The 13,422-nt window shown below is 42.0% G+C and overlaps 1 protein-coding gene across 10 annotated transcripts in view; it reads right to left on the bottom strand.

Moving 5' to 3' along the window:
• The window catches only part of Nfia (nuclear factor I A), a 527,054-nt gene that overhangs the window by 79,881 nt on the left and 433,751 nt on the right, over window positions 1–13,422 (bottom strand). For all 10 annotated transcript variants that reach the window (XM_051188198.1, XM_051188194.1, XM_051188196.1 and 7 more), the window contains one exon: window positions 8,037–8,164. In XM_051188198.1, coding sequence (XP_051044155.1) covers window positions 8,037–8,164 — 128 coding nt within the window. The remainder of the gene's footprint in view (window positions 1–8,036; window positions 8,165–13,422) is intronic.

The following is a 13,422-nucleotide window of genomic DNA, read 5'->3' as shown; positions in this document are numbered from 1 at the left end:
CTTTCTGACAGTAAGAAAGCAGACTTGATAAAGAGGTAGGTGCATTTTTTTGAAGGGTGGTGTGAGTGCTCATTTTGTAATGGCGCTTTTCTGTCGTAAGCCTTTATTTAGGTGGAATTTCTCTGATAAGGGTCATTAAGAACAGACCCTTGTTACTCTACTGATGCTCTCTGGCACATCACTCTCTAATGAGCAGGTGCCAATACTAAGGAGATAATGGGGGGAGAACTCTGTCACAGAACGATGCTTTCCCACTGCTCCATAAATGCAGAAGAAAAGCCAAGACATTGATCCCATGGCAGTGTTCTGTAACGGCAACTATTCCCATTACTGCAGGGGATTGTGGGAGATTTAATCATTTCCTCTAATTTATGCTAGTGCAGCAGAGTGTCTGTGATCAATGGACTATTGTTACCACTCTGATGCTGTTCTACTGGCATGCATAATAAGCTCTATATGTCTCAGCTAGATATACGAGTTGGTAAACTTCCACCCTACAAACTGAAGAGTGGCTTTTGGCAGTTAAATCAGGATTGACAGGTGTGGGAACTCAAGCAAGCCCAACAGGTGACCTTTTGTTTTGTTTTGTGACATGATTTCATTAGGTAGCTGGTGTTGGCCTTGAACTGGTAAGTCTACCACCTTAGCTTCCCAGATGCTGAAATCACATGTTGCACCGCCATACCTAGCTCCTGACACACAGTTTAAAATGATGCAATGAACTAATGCTACTCTCAAAATTCAACTGTGCTTACAGTCATTGAAAACTAGAACCCCAGTTCTGCAAATGTGGTCATGAGCTAACTGCCAAAACAGTCTTCTACATATGCTTTTAAATATTTTTTGAAATTTATTTATTTCTTTAATAACTTTTTATAAGAATGGAGGACATACTTAATTTTGACCTTTGAAAATGAAATCAACTTATCCTGGAAATAAGTTTATCCCTGAAAGAAGTTCATCACTTATAGCATTTAAAAAGTAATTGCAATTAAATGAATAACTTAATTTTGTCTCTAAGTCTTGCACTGGACTGTTTGGAATTTACAACATTTTGATTGACATAATTGTGTCTATTAAAGGTTTTTATCTTCCTGATGTATTTGTACTTATAATGTACAGATAAACATAATTTAATTTTGAAATGTTTTCTATAGAAGAAAAATTGAATCTGTTCATTTTTGATTGTTTGTGTATTTGTAAACACAGTTCATCTAGGCCAGGTTGGCCTTGAACTCACTAAGTATCCAAGGATGATCCTGAACTTATGATGACTTATGTCACTACACCCAGTTTTAAGTGGCTTCTTAACACTGCAGCTAGACAGCACTGAGTTTCATAGACAAGAGTTACAGCTTCATACTAAATTCCCTTTAGATCTGCCGAAATGCAGTGACATAGTCAAGGTACAAGCAGACAGTCTGGAGAATCCTCTATTTTAGGGACACAAAGAACTTGAGGTACAGTCATAGGACAACTTTGTGTGTGTGTGTGTGTGTTAATCTATATATAGCTATATGTCTATACAAATATATAGATGGAGAGATGAAAGCATCCTCTATTTATTTGTGCTAATTATTGGAAGGCTAGTCTCTTTCAAATTTGGAAACATGTTTCAGCTGGATTACAATTTAAGCCCAGTGTACTGGTCACTTTTTAAAGACACTGCCCCTAATTCTCTATTGCGGTAAATAAGGATCAGGATAAACAAATAGGCCGAATAGATGTTTATTCAGGGAGAAATAACTTACAACCTAGACAGATGAACACCAGGAAATTCAACCCGATCCTCTCCTGTCCAAGTCACGCCAGAAAGAGAGAGCCTTTCCTGGCCCCCTCCGACCTCCTTCCACAGGTCACTTCCGCCCATGGCTCCACCCCCCAATGAGCGTGGTCAGTGCCACAGAAGGAGACAAAGTGAATATCCCACTACAATTCCCCTTTTAGTCTAAAGAAAAGATTTAGGCTTAATACAAAACTATATACAAAACAGTGAATAACAAGTGTGCTCTAAGAAAAGGAAAATCGAGAACAAAATGACCTACATATCTAGTCCTAGGGTGAGGGCATAATGGAATTTACAATAGAGTTGTCCTAAGCTGGAAAACGTAAGTCTAGTACCTAATATATCTAACTAGGAAGAGAGAATAATAGTTGTGATAGTTTAATCTTCAACCTCATTAAGACCTGAGAAGGTAATTAACAATACTAGAGTAGACAGGAAATGCGGATGGACAACTTCCAAAAGGTGCAGCAAGGACAGAAACAGCAAGTCACCTGAACAGTCACCCTAGGTCTCACAGCGACGTTGGTACACCCAGTTTTGGCTAAGGCCAAGAGAACTTGACAGACCATAACAATTATTAAATATGAATCATAGTTAACACTATTTAGTCCATTAACATTTAGCAAGATTAAAAGAAACTATTTTATTATCTATCTTAAATTTGTGAGTCTAAAGTCCTATATGTAACTATCTTTAAGCATAACTAAGGACAGCTATAACCATAACGGCACAGCCGAGGCGGTCATGGTGGTGGAGCGCTGCAGCCCACTAAGCTGTGCTGAACAAAGGAGGTCGGGCACAGCCACCCAAGCTCCCGGGGCCACCGGGCCGCCCTCCGCCACCAATTCTCCACTGAGATTTGTAGCTCTCTTTTGACTACTATCAGTCATCCCCTCAATGATCCTAGTGATAAAAGTTCACATGGTTAGTGAAGATTAATTTTACAAAGGACTTTGGCTTTCTGTCAGCTCAGTTGAAGATCTTGACTTAAGAGACAGATATTGGACTGTAATAACAATATCATTGGTAAGCAGTAGCTAACTCCGAGAGTGTTCAGAGGTTTGACCTTTGAGACAGGAGCTCATCTTATATCTACCCTAGAGTACTGCACACAGCTGGATCATGATAAAATTCTGTGACTCAATTTGACTGATAGTGGTAAGATGGGCAGAGACATTGAAATGAGGGAAAGGAAGGAGGGAGGGAACAGGGGATGAAGAGAAAGACAGTGATTTTCTTTATTGTAATGAAGGTCAGGAGTTTCCTGGCATGTGGTCTTCTCTGACCCTTGTGAAAATGGGTGGGATAGTTTTTAAACCATTGCTGCTAAACATAGGGAGAAAGGCTTGAGAGAATAACATTTCTAGTTCCAGGACTGACTCTAAAACAACACAAAGAACCCTGTCTTGAAAAACAAAAATAAATAAATAAATAAAGTGACTTCCAGATAGGTTGGGCCTGTCCCACACCCTCTCAGCTTCTGAGATCTGGGCGAGACACTTCCTGTGGTCTTAGGAAGCTTGGTACTTACATGATTGCATAAGAGAAAAGTGGAGATGGGAAAGTGGAAGTCTCCAGCAGTAGTGAAGCAGCAAGATCGTTTAAACTACAGGAAACACTCCACAAAACCAGACAAGCCATAGAAAATACCTCATAAAAATAGGACCATTGAGATTCTTAATACAGGTCTCACCCACCATGAATTATCTTTTAGAGTTTTCTTTGAAATAATATAACAAGATATCTTACTGATGAATAACTATGCATATTTACGAAGGTAGAGTGTAGTGTTTTCACCTCAAATAGTTACCAATTCTTTGTCATAGGGATGTTCAAACTCCTTGCTTTGGGATATTTTGAGATATAAATATCATTAAATGGATCATTATCGCCATATTGCCATGTATCATATCATTGAATGTAGCAGTTTTACTGTGTGACAATGTGTAGTCTCCTATTTCATGGTGACTTCATAGGTATTGACCACTGTCCCCTCCATCTTGGCTTCCTCCTTTCTTCCCTAATTATCAATAAGCACTATTCTTTTCAATTACTTTAAAAAAAATCTGGTTTATTTAAAGGAAAACCTGTTAAGGAGAAGGGTGGTTGGAATATAGTTTGGTGCCTGACTACTGATCAATGAGATGCTTGGCTGAGGCTTAGCAATTATTTTTTCCCACTATTTGCTAGTAATTAGATTGGACTGGAGGCGTGCAGGTTAAGAATATAGAGAGTACCAGTTTTTAGAATATTGTTGGCAGCAAATTCTGCTTTCAAGTATATAAGAAAGCTCCAACCTCTCTGTTTCACTCACTCATTCAGCCAATATTTATTGAACACCTATTATGGTCTACACACTGTTGTGGGTTTTAGGGATGCAGCTGTGTAAAAGATGGACCAAGCCACACTCTGTTGGAGTGCATATTCCAGGGGAAGAAGAGAGTAACAGTAGATGGAGTATGAGTAAGGAAAGAGGGGCTGTGAAAGAGGAGATGGTGGATACAGGCCAGCAGCTATTTAGGTCACTAAGAGCCTCTTTGACATAGCTTTTGAACAAGCCCTAAATGATAAGCGGATTATTTAATTTATAGATGACATGACAAATATTTCACCATTAGCAGTTAACACTCTGCTTATATGTACTGTTTTATGTGTATTTAGTAGCTAATATCTATTTTCCTAACCTATATTATATGATAAGAGTTTGAGATGAGGAAAATGGGGGATTTCCAGGTCTTTCTAGTGAGTCATTTACTATTTTTATTATGATACTTTTTAGCTTAAGTTAAAACACAAGACCTTGAAACATGAAGCATAAACAATCACACTAAAGAGGTTAAATACAGAAGCAAACATATCTTGGAGTCAACTTAGGTTCAGTATTGGCTTAAGCAAGCTGCTCTCAGAACAAACAAACAAACAAAAACCAGAGTCTGCATGTTTTAAAGAACATTCATTGAAAACCACAGGTGCAGCCAGAGCCTTGCCTCAGCCAATGGGTCCTTGCCTGCTGCTTCCCTTCCTGGTGATTTGCATTATCTTCTCATTGGCAACTTCTCACTTGTGTGGCTGGACAGACATTGATGGTCTGTGAATTCTGATGGATAGAATTTCACTGGGCTCATGTCACATTTCATGACTAGATACAGTCCCAACCCAAACAAGCTGTGAGACAACTGGGCAACAAAACTGAGTGGCACTGGGAGAAGGCCAGCCCAAGACTGTCTAGTGTTTGAGATGGGCATCGTCTCCTGCGTGTTGCGGCACAGACAGGGAGAGCTGGGCACCAAAAGTGCTAGATAAACAAATGGGTTACTACCGAAGACATCTGAAAAATATGCGTGTAGTTTACTGGATGCCTGGACTGTTTTACTTTTTCAACATCTTCCTGTTGCTCAAGGAAGTCTCTCTGGGACACCTTCAGGCCTCTGTAGTTAGGGAGCCCTGGAAACCCAGTGAGGTCTACCCCAGATGCCCAGCTCTTGGAGGGGAGCGTGAGTAAAGCCTTGCTTCCTGTATCACATCAGAAGCATAAACTCGGTGCCCTTCATACTTGTTTGAGAGAATTATCCCAAGCACAGGCTGCCCATGCATTTGGATATACATAATTCCCAACATATTTCTGAAGGCAATTTACATGAGTGAACCACTAAAAGCCTCCCACTTAATTAACTGTACCCCTGGGGAAAAGCTATGTAGGCCTGGATAAGTGTGGGAACAACATAAAGGTGTTCTCTGTGCCAAAAAGGGGATTGGGCTTGATGGAAAATCCCCAAAAAGGACCATCTGGCAGCATAAATTATCCATTTAAAGTGGCTGGTGTGAGCTAATGACACCAAAGTCGCCATGAACATGTGCAACATCCCTCAGTTGTGTTTTAATGTCCCCTCAGGCCCTGTTTCAATTATGACTTTCTATGCTGAATATGGCCAAATATAAATTTATCCACTGTGCTCTCCAGCCCCCCACAAATATATGCCATGAGATTGCATTTTTTCTTTAATGAAACAAGGACAGACAATGGGCAATCCTTTCAGGAACACAATTTCTTTAAGAAGAAAGGAAAAATCTCTCAATATAAAGAGGATTTAACCATTAAACTTAGTATCTGATGAACGCAAAGGGTGTGGGGACATAGATATTAGGGTTTGTAAGTATTTGACTTGTAATGTGTAGGTATGAACAGGAACCACTTTGAATGAAAGAGTTAGCAGGCTGAAGAATTCTGTTCAAGCCTTGCCCTCTCAGCCCCCAAGTGTGGCAGAGAAGAGGAGGAGGAGGTGGCTAGGAGGGCCGAGCTCACTGCACGGGGCTTTGTCTATTGATCATAAACCAGCTATAGTATACATAGAACATGTGAGTACCGCACTCCAGCACAAATGTACCACACCTACATCCTTGATGCTAATTTTCACTGAAGCAGGAAAGTTAGGACTGTCTTAAAAGGGATCTCTAAAAAGTTTCCATCTTTTAACTTTTTAACACACATGAACTTTTCATCAATGCTACACAGAGGGTGTGGGTTACTGGTGACGGAGGTCAGTATTTGCGTTCTCGCCTGACCTGGCTTTATTTCTTAGGCGCTTTAGGCTAGCAGATCTAAGTGTGGACCAGGGTGAGGTGCAGCCTGTAGAGAAAACAACCACACCTGGAGCATTGCGTGGGTGACACTGGAAAAGGAGGATCTTCTCAGCCCTGTGTTCCTCACAATACTGAGATGCCTTGTTCTGATTCCACACCTGCTCTCAATCCCCTGAAAGCAGGAGCCACTGCCTCCCCATCTACCCTTGAGTTCTCAGAAGCAGTATTGCACTCGATCCAGAAATTTCCACTGAAGACTGCTGAATGGGTGAACCAATGAGCTGTGTGAGGGCACTGGGCAGAAGGAAATCACACAGGAGTTTCACATTTTCATAGAGGAACAAGATTTAAAATAACAAATAAACAAAACAAAAACAAACAAACAAAACAGCCAATAGGGCTTGGGGGGTTATTGTCACTTGCTTTTAATTAGGATAGAATGCAACTAAGGCAGGGAGGAGGCACATAACTTTTGTGAATGCCAGACATTATATCGACTATGGAAAGTCCTATAATCAAGACCCAGATGGTTCCATCACCCTAAACACTCCCTTCTGTGGCTCCTCTGCAGTCATATACAGCCATCTATAGCCACAGAGTTTGTATATTGAAACGCTGTTGGGGAGGAGAGGGAGGTGTAAGCTCTGAAGATGAGGGGCTAGTTCCAAGATTTTCTTGGTGCCCGTCTGTTCTTGCAGGCAGTTACTTTGAAACCAAAGTGGGGGTGTGTGTGGGGGGGTGGCCAGAGAATTTGTTCCGCTTTATTTTTTTTTCCCTCTGCATCACTCCATGCTGGGTATAACTCTTAAGAGGACAATACAGATCACCTTACTTATACCCCAGAGCCTTAAAACAGCTATTACTATGGGTAGGATGTGTTTGACGGGATGGTCATGCAGTCTGGCTACCACCACACAGCTCCGACACTGAAGTGGAGGCCATACTTTAGATGATTCTCAAACCTCTCTATCCTCTTTCCCACCTGACTTGTATCGACATTGACGAAGGCATCTGAGCCCATTCCCCTCAGCCACGTGAAGGGCAGGCAGTAAGGTCCTCAGAAGTCCTTGATACCAGTATTTCTCTGAGACTCTACAGACCAACAGGAATGTATGCAGGCTAGTACAGACAGACATAAATGTGGCTGTGCTGTTTAAGCAGTCATGATGACAGCCAGCAACTAGAAAAGGAAAACAAACAAACAAACAAAATCCCAAATGTTCTTATATTATAAAAATCCAAATGTAATCTGCAGCACAAGAGACTTTGTTCTGCTTTACCCTGCCATCCATACAGTGGGAGAACTGATCACTTTCCTTATAAATACTAGAGTATACTTACAAAACAAAACAAAATGGTTTGTTTATATAAAAGCAAAAGAAAGCCACCACCCTGGCTTCTCAAAAAGGTGAGGAAGGAGAAACACTCGAGCCTGGAACTTGAGTCCATTGTGGGCAGCATAGTGAGGTTCAGCTCAACAAACAATCAAGGCACAATGAAAATATATGTGGGCTCCAAGTGCAGGTGACAGCCCTGAGCGCGACAGCACACTCTCATCTGCCTTCCACCTCAGTGCCATCTGCTGCTCTAGGCCACCCTACCACGATTGTGACAGCGCAACCACGTGCACGTGCTGCTTCCGTCACTTTCGTGACTCTCCCCTGCTCACCTGGCTCGACTTCGTGCCATCCACTGGACTGACTGCCACTCCCTGGGGAGCGCCCTTGGCCTGTGTAAAATGGTTCTTCGCCAGGACTGTCCATTTCATCCTCCACAGACTTGAGGCGCTTTGTAGAGCTGAAAGAAAAAAAAGAAAAGAATTGCATGTTTAAAAGCATTCTAAGTCACCTTTCTGCTGGATGCTTCGTGGAAAAGTGTGCAGCTCTAGGACCCTCTGCAGGCTCTTGTGGAGTTGGGCAAGCTGCAGGATGTGGTACACAATCTTGGCCTATGTGTCCAAACGCTGGTTTCGTCTCTACTGATCACGTTGTTGTCACCATCTCCGTTCGGTGCCTTGTTTTCATTACAGAGCTGGTGGCTGGCTTCCACTTAGAAGCCCGAGTAGCTTATCTCCACAGATGTGGCTCAGGGCTAGTCATTAGCAGCATGCCCTAGAAACTTACTCAAATCCATGCAGAAGCCCCCAAAAGTTTAAAAGTATGTAAATAAAAAGCAGGGCTCATTATCCTTCTAGGAATGCTTTGATTGCTTGGGTGTGGGGGGGGGGAGCATTTTCCATCTTTCACTTGGATTTGTTCATTAAAAGGGAGATATTTACTACACATTTGTGCAGTGCAGATACTCCTTTAGGCACTCGAGATAAAATGCCAAACAGAATGGCTAAAAATAGTAGGGAGGAGTGCTTTTCTGTGTGACAAGGAAGGGCATAGACATACAGAGGTCTGTGGACTTTCATGTCCTTCCACACAGAGATGAACACTATCTCATTTGTGTGAATACAGACTCCGTTTACACAGAGGTGTGACCAAGCAACTTCCTCAACATTATCTCTTTCCTTCCAGCCCAGGGAACTACTTAAGAAAGAGCCTTCCCGCTATGAAGCTGGAGGGTTAGAAGATGGTGAAATGTCACCTGCTGCTTATTCCTGCTTCGGCTGACCAGACTCTGAGTTGGAGCAACACACTGCTGCATGGGCAGATGCCCCGCTCTGGACAGTGATTGCTGGGAAATCTCCTGCCCACATGTCAGGATGCAGAACTTTCCCTGGGTTTCACTCATCAGGCACTGGCTGTGTAGCTTCTCCATGCCAGGGGCAGCACTCAAGTGTAGAAAAGTGTGGTTGGTGAGTCAGACATGGCTCTCCATGAACAGAGATGGAGAGGCCCAAGAGAAACAGAGGTCAAGCGCAGGCTACAGATGAGGGACGCTGGTACTTACACCTGGAGCTTGAGAAGGACTTTTCATAGCAGAGGGGCTCCTGAGCTGTCTGTAAGGGCTAACGAGATGGCAACAGAAAAGGAAATGGCTAGGGTAGGCTGGTACTAACAACTCAGGCACTATTATGATTTAAAAAATATTAAAACCCTCTGTATTTTTTGGCAAACTGCTCTTGTCTCAAGCTTCATAAGTTGGCATTGTTTCTTTCCTTTGCCCCATGACACTTTCATGCCTCAAAATGTAAGAGGTTATGTCTGGCCCCTGGGGTAACAGCAGAATCTAGAGTGACAGGGCAGCATCCACCCTCACTGCTGAGCTAAGGTCACCAGACACTGAGCATCGTCCCAAAAGCAGATGCCTGGCAGCAGTGGCACAAGCCAGGTGTGATACACAGAAAACAGCTGCAGGGATGCTGAAACCAGTGGAGAGACCAACAGAAGAAGACCATGGAGGCCAGGCAAGATGTTGTCAGTCTGGACTTTGTCCTACAAGCAGCAAAGACTTCTGAAGCCCTCTACATGGGTGTGACATGGGAGTTGCACTGTGGAAAAGTGGCTGGTGGGTGCAGAAAATGGACTTGGGAAGGCAGCAGGAAAAAAGGAGTCATTACTTGGATATGGGAAGATAATGTTACTGCCACAATCTGAATTTGAATATGCACAGGGCACAATTTAAGTAAGAAATTCAAATCATTCATGTGGTTTGTCCAATGTTTTAAGTTCTATTCTCATGTAGAGCAGATTACAGGGAAGCCACCTCATTGTACCATGATAATCTAGGACCTAAGGGCAGCTCTGGAACTGCCTAGCCTTCCTTTTTCTTGAACTTTTTCTTGAACTTTGGTGAAAAGTAACCACTTGAAAACCTTTCCTGTTTTATGTAAAATGTAGCTAAGGCATGTCCTTTATTTGCAATTATATATATATATATATATATATGTATATATATATATATATATATATATATATATTGCACACACACACACACACACACACACACACACACACACACACACACACACAAAACAATTCCAACATATAAAAAGCAGAAAACTCTAGTGTCTCTAAATGCAATTCTATTGTTTCTTTTAGTGGAAATACAAATGATTTAACCAATTAGTTCTCCTTCTTGCCTTGCAAGCAGGAAGCTAAGGGCCAAATTTAAAACAAATCTCTTGGTCAGGGTTCCTGATCTAATAAGTAGTGTCCTTCTTTCCATATGGATTCTAGCTTCTTCCTCTACACTCAATAACACTTGTATTTTAAAACGTCGGGCCACTTGAAATCATCTTGTAACTTAGAAGACTGTAAGTTCAGTGAAATCCCCTGGTATACTCCAGTCAATCAAAAACCAGACTTGCATGTTTTGGCAAGACTAAGAGTTGGGAAGTAACTTTTTTTTCAGGGGAATTGTGCAGTCTTGATATCCCATGATTCTTATATTACTACACCAAGTCTTATGTATCTGGAGACCCAACAGGAATAATCTGAATCCTACACAACTGACTACATGTTTTACAATGGCATTTGTGATATCCAAGTATAGATGCTCTAGCTGTACTCAGAGGGCACAGGGGCAAGCTGACATTACTCTGGGAATAGCAGAGTGACTTTCTGAGAGATTTCTGCATCGTCTGGTCTCCTAACCATCCTTCCCTAGATTCCTTTCCTAGCCTTACATGTGTATCAGGATGCCACCACTTACCTAGCCCTGGATTCGACCCCCAACACTTTTAGAGAAAGTGACTGGCAGAACTTTGTGGTCTTAAAAACCGGAAGTACAGATGATATCATCAGAAAGTTCCACCTCATCTTGGCTGCCAACCCAAGAATTCTCCACTTTTAAAATCAGTATTATATTTTGATCTTTAGTGTCTACTGCAGTGTCGAGTATTTTAAGTGCTCAAATGCTTCACCAGCATATGTGACAAGGGATCATTTGAGCATCTATGTCCAATGAGATCCAGCCCCAGAGGTCAATCCCAGAGTGCTCTTCCATTGTTAATATTTTTTTCTGAGTTCCAAAGCTTCAGTTTTTCTTGGGAGTACTCTAATAAAATTCAGGCATGAACTGCACAGGTGGGGACACTGTATGGTCATGGTTAACACCTGAACTTGCATATGAGGATGCTCAGGATGGACACGGGCTCAGCATCTGCAAGATGGAAGTGTGGATAGGAGGAGAACAGGATCCAGGAGGGAGGAGAGTTGGCAGTGCTATGAAGAATAGGCAAGGGCCCTTGTTCTCTTCTTTTTACCCAACTTTTCTATGATTTTGGAGATGCTCATCCTGGAGCAATATAAAGCATATGGGAAACAAAGAGTATGACTTTGTTTACTTCTTAACTTTTATAAATGAGCCAGCCCTTGATTTTGTCTCTTGATCCTGACTGTCTAAAACAAGAATTCTGTTGCTTGCTTCCTACTACGTGAGACCTACCTTGTTTTGTGCCCACAAGGTAAAACCATTCTCCTTACTGAGTGTTCACAGAAACCAGTCTGAACATTTTTATTTGTCAGTGTGCAAAGCTCCTCTGATTTGCTTTTGTGCCCACAGTACCAGGTATTTTTACTTGCTTATCGTTTGCTTATGAGTTTGAAAAGTTAGACACTGTCATTCAAGGGACATAGAACCAAACTGGGAGGAAGAACAGGCTTATGCCACTAATATAAAAAAATATTCAGACCGTGGCCACACGGACCAGGTTAAGGTGGAGATTCAAGATACTGCTTTGCTAGGATCCCATGTTCTATGGTTCCTGGATCCATCAGTGCTGCTAAGACAATTCAGTGTAAATAACTGGTTCGCAAATTACAGAAGGCCTGGATTTGAATGGTGACCTGGTAAAGTGTTTAATCACTCTGTGCTCTGGTGGCTCCAATGCTGTGATGGCAAAACAGTCTTCTGGAGACAACTCAAAGTTGTTTTTTTTTTTTTTTGAATGGGAATCTGGGACATTCATCAAGGCATATTTTCTAACATGTAAGAGATAATTCTGTTAAGTCTATATACTGAAGGACTTCTTTTTCTTAAGCACCTTGGGGTGGGTAGTGAGATGCTTCCACTAGCTGGGTAAGCCTGATAACTTGAGATCCCCCTGGGAAACCCGTGCAAAGGTGAAAGGAGGAACTGGCTCCCGAAAGTTGTGCTGTGACTTCCATTTTACATCCCTGCCAGCTCGCACCTGCTTGTATTCTCTCTTTCCTCATTCACCCACACACACCAATAACAAATAACTAAATAAAATCATCCCAGGAAGAGACCAACGAGAGAAAGCCAAACATTACTGAGTTATTAACTACTGATATTTATACTGACTCCTTTTGGGGACTAGTCACTTGCAGAATAGGAGAATTAGCTTCTCGAATGACATCTACCAGCCTTTCATCCACAGGTCACAACATAAAATCATAGAACAGAGCTTGGAGTGCGTGGAAGGACAGGGGGTAAGGGAGATTGCTACAGAGGAACATGGGACCGTGGCTCACATATGAAAACAAGCCACCCATGCACTTTTAAATTAAGCACTGCCCATAAGTATTTACAAAGCTTTTATTGTTGAGTGCACTGTCTCTTCTGCCAACAAATTTTCAAAATCCTCCAAGTGTATTAACATCCAAATGTATTCACGACCCCCCCCCTTGTCTGCTATAAATGCTTTTGGGATTTGAGACTTTTGTTTTCTTGTGGAGGTGAAATGGTAATGAACTAAGGAGAACATTTAAACAACGCCAAAGATGAAGGTCTAATACAGTGTTAGAAACAACATCTTCAAGTTGATGTTTAAGATACTGTTCATAAAGGTAAGGTTGACTCCCACACCAGGGAAAATGTCCACACTCTGGGCATTATTTTAAATCATAAATGTCTGCACTTGCTTTAACAGAAATCACATTTGATAATTTTTTCCCCCACAAAGTACACAAACATGCCTGGCAATCCTGCTCTGCTCCTTTCTTTGTTGTCACAGTCCAGTGCTAAAGCCAATCTGTAAAGGAACACCATGGCTCTGATGCCTAATCCCCTACCCGTGGTACAGGTTATCTAGAGACAGCAGGGTCTTGAAAAGTGCTTCTCCAGATGTTGGCTCTGATAGCCAATCAAGGGGATCAGGAAGCCTGGCACTCACAGTAAGTTGTGCTTTCCAACTTTAGCTT

The sequence above is a fragment of the Phodopus roborovskii genome, unplaced genomic scaffold (genome assembly GCF_943737965.1).
Source record: "Phodopus roborovskii unplaced genomic scaffold, PHOROB, whole genome shotgun sequence".
NCBI classification, from domain to species: domain Eukaryota; kingdom Metazoa; phylum Chordata; class Mammalia; order Rodentia; family Cricetidae; genus Phodopus; species Phodopus roborovskii.
Note: the sequence above shows the minus strand (reverse complement) of the source record. Positions and strands in the feature narration are given on the sequence as shown.